Below are 12,405 nucleotides of genomic sequence, written 5' to 3' on the forward strand. Positions count from 1 at the left end.
AAAGCCCTCCTTTTTGTATAATCTTTTATCGTGCATTGAAAAGCACGGGTACTCCATTGAACTATATAGATGACTTCCTTAAGGACAAAAATTATGGGAATGAGTATCTTTTTCTGAAGAAAATGGAGGAATGGGGAATTGCCCCGAAAGGAAAAGGAGGAAGCACTTGCGAACATTCCAAGAGATCCTCGTATGCAGGGACAAAATCGATTGACGGAACGATGATGACAAAATGTTCCTTGAATTTAAACCTAAAATGGGTGTGGCAGCAAAGGTGAAAGGAAATCGGATGGATTTGTTTAAATCCAAGGATCGGAAAAAGTGTATTTCGATGCTGAAAGAGGGTAATCAACCTAGAAGTGTCGATTTTGACTTCCTGGATTCCATCAACTTGAACCTAAGAGAGAAGTTGAATTTGCTTCAACTTGAGACTTTCTCGCTCGACTCTGAGACGGGTATGATCATCTCGACCGCTTATTTCTATTCAAATCTTAGCTTTTGGATGCGAATAGAATTTCATTCCGTGTTCGAGACAAAGTCTATGTGGTAGATGTGAATATGTTGGCGGACATAGTTGGAGTTGAACGGGGGACGCTATCTCCCAATCAAAGTCTCACCTCGCTCGAACTACTCGGATCTTGTCAAAGATAGGGATGTAGATAAGAAAATTATCTATTCCGGGATGAATGCCATCAACATTGTGCTTCACAAGATTGTGATCAATTGTCTCGAGACCTAAGTCTACTTCAAAGACTTCGTGTCTCTTTACGAAGCAAAATTGATGTATGCGATCAACTCAAGACGGAAGTTTTTTCTCTCCCGCACACTATTCTTTTCCATATGTACAGAAAGCAGTGTCAAAGACAAAGGACAATTGCCTTATCCTCAGTGCAGTGACCAAGATCTTCGGACATCGAATATTGAACTGCCACATACTTTTTGTGTTCGAACGTGTGATAAGATGGTGGTAGGGTTGAAAATGTTAATGAAGATGCGTCAAGAACTCTCTAAGGCAATGGAGAAATTCAAAGTGACATCTCCAAATCCGAGTCTACTTCAAAAGGAAAGGAAAAGAAGGCCATTGGTGCTTCATCGAAAAAGAGGAAAAGAACTTTTATCTGGAGGATGAGGATGAGGATGAAGATGATGAAGATCCCACTATTCCAAGATCGACAAGAACAAGACGTTACGTGTCTTATCCGGCGTAAACTTCAGCGGAAGCGAGAGAAGAAGAAGAACAGAGAGAGAAGGAGAAAGAAGTTGAGGAAGAAGGAGAAGAAGAAAAAGAACAGTCTGTTGATAAATCTGGAGAGAAGGGAAATCAAGAGAATGATCATCACTCTTCCCCTTTCGATGTCCTAGAGACAGGGGAGTTAGCGAGCAAGAGAGGTCTCCACCTCATGTTTGTGAAGATCCAAGACAATCTCCGGAAGACCCGAAGAAGTTCAGGTCTCTCAATTGCACGAAGAAGGTGATACGTCGATTCCAAATCTGCCGGACCGTTCGGAAAGCGCCATCGTCTGCATTCACACCATCCGAGAAAGCCAATGCCGCATACGAGACGGATGATTCTGAGATCTTCGTAGTATCATGAATATTCTTTTGGAAATGCGTAACCGAGATATATATTACGACATGAAATCAAGCTTTGAAGCATCTTTGGACAAGCATCTTCAGTCTCTATGGAAGATAAATTCAAAGACCTCGCTCTGCAACTTCAAGCCAATGCCAAGAGAGAAGAGGTAGCTCATCTGCGAGAAGATCTGAAGAAGCTCGAAGGAGTAGTCCAGTCCATTGGGGATTTCCGGATCGTGCGCATTCCCAGCGGACATGACTCCTTTCTCACCCTCTTTTTAATGATGACAAAAAGGGGGAGAACCAATTTGAACAAACATTATTTTAAAACTTTATTTGACTTTTGTGTTTATGTTTATTTTTGAGTATGACTTGAGAACTTGAACTTGAGTGTTAGACCGAATTGGTCAGGATTTTGATGCTTGGTTGTTGCATTTATATCAAGTATTGTTACATGGTATTACTCATGAAAGACTAACCAATTTGTTGTGGATGCGAGTCTGGTTGTTTATTAATCTTTTATGAGTTAGCCATATTGCTTGAGAAATGTTTTTGCAGGTCAAAGTTGTTCAAATCTTCAAGAAAGTTTTGTCACCATCAAAAAGGGGAGATTGTTGGAGAAATCTTTCGAATATTTTGAAGCGACAAAACATTTCTATCGATCTAAGTCTGGATATCGATAGTTAAAGTCTCAAGACTTTATAGTCTCAAGACTTTGTAATCTCAAGACTCAAGACTCAAGACTCAAAATTATTCTCACCGAGTCTTTCTAATCCAGTGTTGAAGGAAATCCAAAGCCGAGGTTTATGGTTGAGGATTTGATCCTATCCTCTGGAATAGATTCTTTGGTTGGATAATCATTTCGGATTCTTTAATTCTTATCTAAGATCGATTGAAGATCCGATGGTCGACGAAATAATCTTGGATTATTCTATTCTTGGAAACCGAGATCCCGATTGTATGGGCGAACGGGATTGATGGGCTATCATCGATTCCTTAAATAGCTCGGATGATCTTCTTGATTGATTCCGTCCAACGGGTAGATTGGAGGAATTCCTTTGGTAAGTGCCAACGGCTATGATGGCATGACGGAGTATAAAAGGAAGATGTTCTAGTTGTCTTAAGTGTGTGATAGATAGAAAAATTCCAGTGCGAAGATCCTTGATTGTTAGTTGAGACGAGCGAAATTGTATACGAGTGTTTATACTTGGTGACGCCTTAAGTGAGTGTGGTAGATCATCTACACCTAGAAATCAAGGAAGATCAACACCGTAACAACTCTTTGATTATAGTGGAATCAGCCAATCGGTATCGGTCGAAAGAGTGGACGTAGGCTTGAATCAAGCTGAACCACTATAAACCGAGTGTTCAATTCTCTCTTTCCTTACTCGATCTTGCGATTGAATTTTTAACTGTTGCAAATTCTCTAATTGTTTAAATATCGTGCAAGCTTCGAGAAATTTTTTGTATACCTATTCACCCCACCTCTAGGTACTCGTACTAGCTATTTCAAAAGGGTCTGTGCAGTCCACTTCTATAAAATGCTTTGTGCTGTTAGTCACTGTTAAATTGACCTCTTCACTCCACATAATGGCTAATCCTCCCGCAATACCTTCTGGTGGTACTAAGAATAGGTTTGGGTAATTAAGTCGCTTTCTTACATGTTCCACCATCTCCTCTTTATTTTTGGTTTCCATAAGGAAAACCAAATTGGGCCTCTCTAGAGCCACAAGAGCTCTTAATTCTTGGACCGTCAGGGGATTGCCCAACCCCTAACAGTTCCAGCTTAGAATCTTCATGGTTTCACCAATGGCTTATTAGGGCTAGCCACCAAAGCCCACATTTTGGGATCTTCTTTCACCATAATTGGGGTTTCAATGAGTGCTTCTTCATCCGCTTGCTTCATCATTACCCCCTGAGATGCATAGGGGCTATGCCTTCTAATCTTCTTCATAATCGGATTCTTCAGTTCCTTTCGCTGACTTTTGGCCTCGCTGGAAGTCGACAACATAGGGGTTTCCATCCGTGGAGTATCAGAAATCAGCAAGGTAGAGTCCTGGGGTCTTTTGCCCAAAGCTTTTAAACTCAAACCTACTAGATTCTCCTAACTATAGGGAATAATTTCTGTTTGTTGCGCTTCCATATCCCTCATGCTTGGGCTGTTATCCGGGGAGTTAGTATTCATGGGATCTCGAGTATAACTTCTTCCACATCCCCCTCTCCACTCTCCAGTTTATTTAGCAACTTCTAGAAAGGGCTGTGCTCTTTAGCCTCCGCTTTTAGCCAATAACCAAATAAGCCTTCTTCAATCGGTTTTTGTTCGTTATAAGGCACTTCTTCACAATTAGTAATATAATGACCAATTTTCCCACACGAGTAGCAGAAATGGGGTAAGCGAAGTCTATTAAGAATCCACCTCGTCGAGTTGCAGCATAACCCCTGATACGAGTGGTTTTGATATATCTAGTGACACTCTTGCTTTTCCAACCTTGCAGAGGCTACCCTCCTTAGTTACAAGCTTCACTTCCATCACTTCCCAAATATTCGATGCTATGTTTCTTACTATGGATTATGTTATACACCCCAGGGGTAGTCCATGAAGCTGTATCCAAAACGAGCAGTGAGTAAAAATATGGTGATGAAGAGGAATTTTGGGGTTTAATTGTTTCAGGATTAGTAAACTTCCAGAATATGACCAAGGGCTAGCACTTAGAACCCGCTGTTTCTCTTCCTCAGTTTGGAAAGTAAAGGTGAATAAGCCCTGTTGTGGCTGGTTGCAAACAACATTCTCTGTTTTCCATGCCTTAAACATAGTGGATTGGAAGACTTGGAGGTTAACACTTGGTTTTGAGTGAAGTTTGCCAAGTAAAGTTAACTGACATTCTTTAATTTTGCCTTCAGGAATTCCATCGAGCACCTTAACTACAGATTTTTCTGTCCACATTTTTCCCATTCTCTTACAAAGTGCTGCCATCCTCTTCTCTTAATAATTCTGTCTCCATTGTAGGAAATCTAATAACAACTGAACAACTAGTAACAGGCTTCTTCAAAACAGGGAATAAGGCAAAGATGTAAACAGGCCACACCTACGCCATTCCGAAGATGAAGACCGATGCATCTTCTGGATAACTCGCTTGGGTGTGCTGATCCATGTCCTGCTGTTGTTTTTGCTGACTATTTGGGGATATTGTTGATTGAAGGGACTCGTTTGTGTTGATGTATTGAAGGGTATTCGGTAGCGGAGGAGGTGTGTGGGTTTTAGGGTGTGGGTACTATTCGGATCATGGGTGTGTGGGTTTTAGAGGCGATTATGTACATAGATGGTGATGGAATGGGGGATCAACTCAGGATTTCAGATTTTGGTTGGGTGAACACTCCATTGAAGAAGTGGGAAAAGAACTCTCCATTGTAGAGAGGGAAGGAGCTCCTTACGAGAAGGAGAGAGCCATTTCCATATGATGGTTGGCCTGTGACGCTAATGATTGAAAGAAGAACATTTTGTTAGCACAAGTCGATCTCTAACGAATCATTTGAGGAGGGTCTCTCGAGCTTCTAACACGGCCTTCTGTTGCTCCTCGCCTTCAGTGCGGAACACAGCCTACATAGCCGGCATACTGTCAAAACTATTGTTGAATAGTGAAATATCTTTTTAGAATTCTGTAATTGACTCAAAATTTTCAATGTTTGCAAGTAAAATTAAAAAACTACATTCAAAATAAACCACGTTAGTGAAGAGTATAAGTAAAGATACTTTTTTCTAATTCATCTTTTTGCAAGTTTAATCTTAATAAGAGATAGAATCTTGATATACTTTCTAATGTATTCATTTTCTAACATCTAAGCTTAATATATAGAATAGAGAAATGGGGAGATGATAAAGTACAATTGAAATATTCTCTCTAATTTGTCCTCTTTTTCCAAGTTTAAACTCAATAAGTGATAAAATATCCACGTAATTTGTCGTTTTCTATTTTCAAAATTTAAATCCACTAAGACATAGAAACTAGCTGATGACAAATCCTTGAGTTTAAATCTTATTGGTCGAATATGAGTCATGTGGCATCTTTACAAAGGCAGAGTCTCCTCCATGTGACGATCATAGGAGCAAACATTCTCTCAACTCCAACTTTAATTAAATATAATAGATAAGAAAGATGAATACGAAGATTTTCTTGGTATACTAGTATTAATCCGTGCTTGCGATGCAATAGAAATAATTACTTATGCAGTTATTTTAACCGCACTTAGTCTTGGCTCGAAAGTCCATTAGCATCATACTATTTTTTTTTTTTGTAGCGAAGGTACAAAAATACAAAATAAGTATTTAACAACAACAAAGTGTTTGTACCGTGTCGTAAATATTTTTGAAGTTAGTACGAACATGAAAAAAGATGTTTTTCCCCAGTTAACATGGTGACTGGATATGGGTGATTACTATACTTCATTTTGACAAAATATTTTCTCGGGGAAAGTATAGAAACCTATTTACTTTAATAAAATATAGCATCATCCGAAAGAGCAGAATATAATGTGTTTGTTTTGTAGAAAATGAGTGATTTCAAATATGTTTTTTTAATGATTGCTTGCATCGATTATAAAAAAGAATAAATGAAAAATATTTTCATAATCAATTAAAATATTTCGGCATAGATTGTTGTTAATGATAAAAGCATTTTTCATAGACTAATTAATTTAGTTATACAAGCAATCATTTTTAGAAAAATTTTTTAAATCGTTTATATTTTGCGAAACAAATAGAGCTTAAGTTAATAGATTAGACATATTTGATAACCCAATTTTTCAGGATGAAGTGTAATACATTATTATGTTACTAGATTAGAGGTACATATAAAAAAAGGATTAAATTAGAATGAACCCGATAGAATTAGCCAATTCGAATGTCTCTTTTGTGTGCGTCTATAAATAATACCGTTTGGTGGGATTATACTGTAATCAACTACAGGTTATTCGGGATAAACTTGAACTGGAATTCATTATCGCTTGAAAAAAGAAAAAATACAACCAAAAAACATACATCAACAAGAAAAAAGTGGATTAGGGGTAATAAAGAGTGAGTGATCGATATATTGAGGAAAAAAAGAGAGTAGTAAACTGAGGGTATTTTTAGTTTATGGAAGATACACGTTTGGAAAAACATTTTTCTAATAACGATTAAATATATCGCTTGGAATAATTAGTCCATAAAAAGTATATTTATTATCGAAAATAATTTATATCTAAATATTTGTGTAGACGAAAAAATAGAAGGTCATCCATTCAAATCCTATCAACTGCATACACACTACTTTGGATCAATTTGCATGTGTGTCCAAAAAGTCATAAACATCTTACACATTTGTCAATTCAGTCGTAAACCTTTGAATTTTGCTAATTGAGTTCTATATCTTTTCACATTTTACCAGTTGAATCCTTCGGGCAAATTTTGGCTAGAATTCACTTACATGAACGCAAGATGTGCACGTAGGAGACGTGAACAATTTTTTAATAATATTTTAATAATTTAAAAAAATTGTGGTTTTTAATTTCTTTTCTTTGGTTTTTTTTTCTTTTTGGTTTCGAAGTTAAGACCGGTGACCCTTGTTGACTCTGGCGAGGGCTGACTGCCACCCTCGCTAGACCTAACTTTAAAACCTAGAAAACAAAAAAGAAAAGAAAAAAAAAAGAAATATACCATAAAAATTCAAAATATTATTAAAAAATGTCAACGTTAGCGTTTACCATGTCATGTAGGAAGGTTGGCATTGATGTTAACAAATTCAAGCCAAAATTGAACTGAATAGACTCAATTGGCAAAAATAAAAAAAAATACTTGAACTCAATTGATAATATTAATTTACCTTAAATTATTTTTTCAACAACAAAAAAAAAATCCAAAACTAGTACACTTATGATAAATTTGTCATTTATTAATTTTCACTAAATTTTATTATCAAATTACTGAGTTGGATGAGACGTACCAATTGATGAGTATATTAGTTTGAAGTTTTACCTTCCATCAAGTGTCTTGATTTGATTTTCATGTTATTAATTCAATTTAACCAGGGATTCGCCCCGTGGCCACCGTTTGAGGTTTTTTATGGTATTAATTCAATTTAAAGGAAATTAATAGATATTAAATTTATTACAAATATATCAATTTGGGATTTTCTGTTGTCAAAAAATTAATTTGGGATATATTTGTAACAAGTTTTTCAATTTAGGTTTTTAATGATTAAAAAAATAAATTAAGTTAAATTTGTTATATATATTAATTTAGAGTTTTTCATGATATTAAAAAAAAAAAAAAGTGTATGAAGAATAATAAGATAATTGCAGGGGATACCGTGCTTGTTGGCTGACTCATTGAGATCATTCAGTGAATTCAGTATATTAAATTTACCTTCGGGAGGAATGCTTCAATGACTATAGCAGTCTGGTAACTCTTTTGGATGCTCCATAGAGGGTAATGATTTCCCTTCGGGAGATCCTGACCCCGGTCATTGGATAGAAGTGCAAAAGAAAAAGACGAGAGAGAGAGAAGTTTTTTTTTTTTTTTTTTTTTTTTTTTTTTTTGCAGGTCTCGACTCTTACACTTGGCGCAAGCGAAGACTAAAAGAGAACCGAAGTCAAGGCTCAAGATTCAGAGTGGTGAACTCGAACGACTTCAACCATCGAAGTTTGATCATCTTGATCTCCATTCGAGACAGGGTGTCAGTGTACGCTAATGGGTAATTGTGTTTCCGCTGGCTCCTCATCATCAGCTAACGCTACTGCTGAAGAGTTGCCCGTTTGTCACTACCATGTGTTCCTCAGCTTCAGAGGACCAGATGTCCGCCGCAACTTCCTCGATTGCTTCTATGACCAACTCAGAAGCTCCGGGATTGTGGCGTTTAGAGACCGCGAAGAGATCAAGCCCGGTGAAAGGATCAATACCAAGATCCTGGAAGCCATCAAGCATTCCGACATCTGCATCCCCGTCTTTTCCGACGACTTCGCTTCCAGCGCAGCTTGCCTGATGGAAGTTGCCCAGATGGTGGAGTCGGGGAAACCCATTATTCCCATTTTCTACGGCGTCAAGCCCAGCGCTGTTAAACACCAGAATGGGAAATATGGAAGGGCCTTCATCAAGCACGGGAGACGCAGAGATGCCGAGACAATCAGAAAGTGGAAGAATGCTCTGGAATATATTGCTGAGATTTTGGGTTTCGAAGTGGAGCATGAGGACAGTGGGTAAGTCTGACGGCTCGATTAGTCTTTGCTTTACTTGTTTAGCCTCTCGGAATGACAAGATCAGAGAATTGCTTAGTATATTAACATGCTCACCACGCTCTTTCTGAAATTCAATTATCTTCAAGAGATTTTTTTTTTCCTTCTCGTCTTGTCTTCTCTCTAATGTTGCAGTCGCTAGTATATATATTTTTTTCTTGGGTTCAACCGGAAATCGAATCCGAACATTCGATGACTGGTGTGGGAACATAAGCCTTAGGGTAACTTCTAGAGGGGTTGACAGCGCTCCTCGCCTCTCACCATCTGTTATTGATAAAGAAAAAAAGAACAGAAAACTCGTTTTTCATTTTGTAGGTATCACGAGCTTTTAGATAACGTCGTTTCGACACTTCGGCAACACTTGAGAAAGGATGAGCAAGAGGTGACTAAACATTTAGTTGGAATAGACAGAGATGTGCAAGAGATAATGCGAAAGCTTGGCATCGATAATCAGGAAGGACAAGTTGTACAGGGACAGAAGACGATGGGCAGATGTGTGGTTGCAATATGGGGTCTGGCGGGAGTCGGCAAAACCACACTTGCAAAGGAGGTATACAACAAAATCAATCACCTCTTTGACAGTTGCAGTTTTCTTGAAAATGTTAGGGTGAGATTGAACAAAACAGAATGGGATATCTGCAAAAGAAGTTAATTCGAGATCTCAAGAGAGGAGATTGTCCAAAGGTGGAATCCTACAGTGAAGGCACCAAATTGATAAAATTCCTATTCCAAACAAAAAGAGTTCTCATAGTCCTGGACAATGTGGACAACTTCATACAAATCAAACCATTGACTGAAAAACTATGTTGGTTTGGTCCGGGAAGCAGGATCATCCTAACAACTAGAAGGAAAGATGTCGTTGGACATTACAAGGATGAAGAAATTAGAGAACATGAGGTTTTATCCTTGGATGAAAGTCATGCTCTAAAACTTTTTATAAGCATGCCTTTCGATTAGATTATCCCTTAAGGGACTACGGTTCTCTATCAAGCGACGTCACTTCTGCAGTTGGAAAGCTTCCTCATGCTATTGAAATCGTGGGGTCATATTTGTATGATAAGAACGAAGCAATATGGACAGAGACTTTGCAAAAATTGAAAAAAGAGCCGGAAAAAGAAGTGGAACAATTGTTGACCACAAGCTATAATCTTTTGGGGGGAAACACAAAAGAAATATTCCTTGATATAGCATGTTTCTTTACAGGAGTTGAAAAGACAATCCCCATTTACATGTGGGATGCTCGTAGGTGTTTCCCAAATAGAGGTATCGACGAACTTCAAAGGATGTCTTTTCTGAAAATTGGAGAAGCAAATGAGTTTTTGATGCATGAACAACTAAAAATTCTGGGAAGAGCCTTTGTCAAGAATGAAAGTCTTGCAAACCCCGGGTTGCGCAGTAGACTGTGGGATTATGAAGATGTACAAACAACATTGTGGCAAAGGCAGGTAAAATCACCCTGAAATTTCTCCAGTATTCTTGTTAAGTTTTCCTCTGGACGCGGTGATTATAATATTATTGTTTCATTGCATACATTTTTGTTCTAAATTGCACTTCTCCTTTTTTCACCAAATTGGTAGGTTACCAACAATGTTGAAGCTCTTCGTGTAACCCCTAATTCTAATCAAGATGAACCGCCAATTAACTGTTTTCATTGGGACGATTTCTGTCATCTATCGAATGTGAGGTTTCTTGAGTTGGACAACGTTGAAGTTGAAGGAAATCCTGAGAATCTTCTTCCGAGCCTAGTATGGCTTGATTGGCATGGATGCCATGAGAAATCTAAGTTGTTTGCATTGAATATGGAGAAGCTGGTAATTCTCGGCTTGTGTTCAAGCCAAGTCGAATTGAACTTGGAGGACTGGAGAGAATTGATGCTGGTGAGGCATGTATATGCTTGTGTGCTTTTTTAATGCAAATGTGCGCTCTGCACTTTATCTTAAGACGTTATACTTGAAGTAGTAACTAAACATGTGAATCGTGTCGTTTTTGCAGAAGGCTAAGCTTTTGAAAGTGTTGAACGCAAAAGATTGTCCTTTCATCATTGCATCTCTGGAATTCTCCGAGCCAGTGCCTTTAGAATGTCTGGTCCTGGAAAATTGTTTACTAGGAGATCTAACAAATCATGGGTCGACATCTGGCTTAGTGAATCTAGTTTCCTTGAACATGAAGCGTTGCTCATATTTTAGATGTTTGCCACAAGCACTGTGCTCCCTGAAAAAATTGGAAGAGCTTCTCCTTGATGGAACTAAAATTGAAAGACTTGAATTCAAGGAAGGCTCTCTGCCTGCACTTAAAATTCTCAGTGCTTGCGAATGTGAAGATTTGGTTGACATCGATTCCATTGCATTCTTAAAGAAACTTCAAAAGCTTACTTTAAGAAGTTGCAAAAATCTAAAAGAACTTCCAGCTGTCATTGGAGAGCTTGTTCAGCTAAAGGAAATGGACCTGTCGGACACCTTAATTACGGAATTACCTCCTTCTGTCAGGGATTTGGAAAATCTTGAAGTGCTAAAGATGATTCGTACTTACCTAGAAGGATTTCCTGAAGCTGTTACAGATCTTAATAGGCTTAAAGAGTTGGATTTCACCTACTGTGAAAGTTTGAGTGGAGTTTGCAACATCACAGGATTGTCTTCTTTGAGAATCTTGAGATTAAAATATTCCAGAATTTCTTGTGTGCACGCCAAAGATTATGGGCGATTCAACATCCTTGAGTTAGATGATGGTGTTGACAAGCACACGGTTTAATGGAGACCTTGTTATTGACAAAATACCGCTCATCCTGCGATGTCAAGCTATGTGACTAAAGAGCTTGAACAGAAGCGTCTTCCAAACGTTTGAAGTACGAGTTATTCAACAAAGAAGGTGAGATCTTTGGGTTCTCGGAGACAAATACTCTTCTTTTGACAGCATATATCTAGACCTTCCTATCCCAGTTTACTTCTTGGATCTCTGATTTTTCTATGTCGAGTTTTATCTCAAACTATGTGACATTTTTGTATCAGCGTGTTCCATAATCTATGCAAATGGTTCCGTTTTCTCTTTCTTGCCATCACATGATTGGCAGAGGTCACTTTAGTTGTTTTTTGTTTTTTATTTTCTGAATTCATTAAGCTTTTTTTTTTTTTTTTTTTAGTAATTTTGTTTTCTTCTTCTTTCTCTTTCCTTTCTGTCTTCATTTTTCACTCAGGGCTATCATCAGTAGTAAGTTGAAAAAAAAAAAAAGACAGTTATCTGATCACGTTAGTTCAGTACATACCAATACAATATTCCCCATCTTAGGACTACAAGCATATACTGCCAAGTTCAATTTGAAGCGATAAGAGGACAAAGCTGAGGGAATTTCTTTGGAAATGTAAGAAGTCGAGTTTGAATGACCTAATGCCATTCCTTGGTTTGCTGCTTGCAGCATCCTATGATTTAATTCAGGTTGTACATATGTGTCAGATGCAAAACAAGTCTCGAGGAAACACGGGCAAGCTGTTTTCTAAACCCAAGTGAGATGTCCTAGTTCAAGACATGGTTGCTTCACATTATGTCGTTTTCTCATTGTTATGGTGGTCC

General features: G+C 38.0%; 2 protein-coding genes across 2 annotated transcripts; both read left to right on the forward strand.

The window, feature by feature from the left end:
* Positions 1–8,155: 8,155 nt before the first annotated feature.
* LOC108959336 (disease resistance protein RPV1-like) lies at positions 8,156–11,896 on the forward strand. Its single transcript, XM_039312269.1, has 4 exons — positions 8,156–8,805; positions 9,157–10,286; positions 10,419–10,718; positions 10,834–11,896. Exons 2-4 carry the CDS (start codon positions 10,071–10,073, stop codon positions 11,587–11,589), a joined length of 1,272 nt encoding a protein of 423 aa, XP_039168203.1. The 5' UTR covers positions 8,156–8,805; positions 9,157–10,070; the 3' UTR covers positions 11,590–11,896.
* On the forward strand, positions 8,300–8,809 carry LOC104446859 (toll/interleukin-1 receptor-like protein). Its single transcript, XM_010060658.2, has one exon. The coding sequence runs from the start codon at positions 8,300–8,302 to the stop codon at positions 8,807–8,809; it is 510 nt and encodes a 169-aa protein (XP_010058960.2).
* Positions 11,897–12,405: the final 509 nt, after the last annotated feature.

This window comes from Eucalyptus grandis, chromosome 5, assembly GCF_016545825.1.
Source record: "Eucalyptus grandis isolate ANBG69807.140 chromosome 5, ASM1654582v1, whole genome shotgun sequence".
Classification (NCBI taxonomy): Eukaryota; Viridiplantae; Streptophyta; class Magnoliopsida; order Myrtales; family Myrtaceae; genus Eucalyptus; species Eucalyptus grandis.

Bases quoted from the DNA above. Each gene is read 5' to 3' on its own strand.
- LOC104446859 (XM_010060658.2), top strand. From the start codon at position 8,300: ATGGGTAATTGTGTTTCCGCTGGCTCCTCATCATCAGCTAACGCTACT.
- LOC108959336 (XM_039312269.1), top strand. From the start codon at position 10,071: ATGTGGGATGCTCGTAGGTGTTTCCCAAATAGAGGTATCGACGAACTT. The intron at 10,287-10,418 runs GTAAAATCACCC...CCAAATTGGTAG, and splicing joins CAACATTGTGGCAAAGGCAG to GTTACCAACAATGTTGAAGC. The intron at 10,719-10,833 runs GTGAGGCATGTA...TCGTTTTTGCAG, and splicing joins ACTGGAGAGAATTGATGCTG to AAGGCTAAGCTTTTGAAAGT.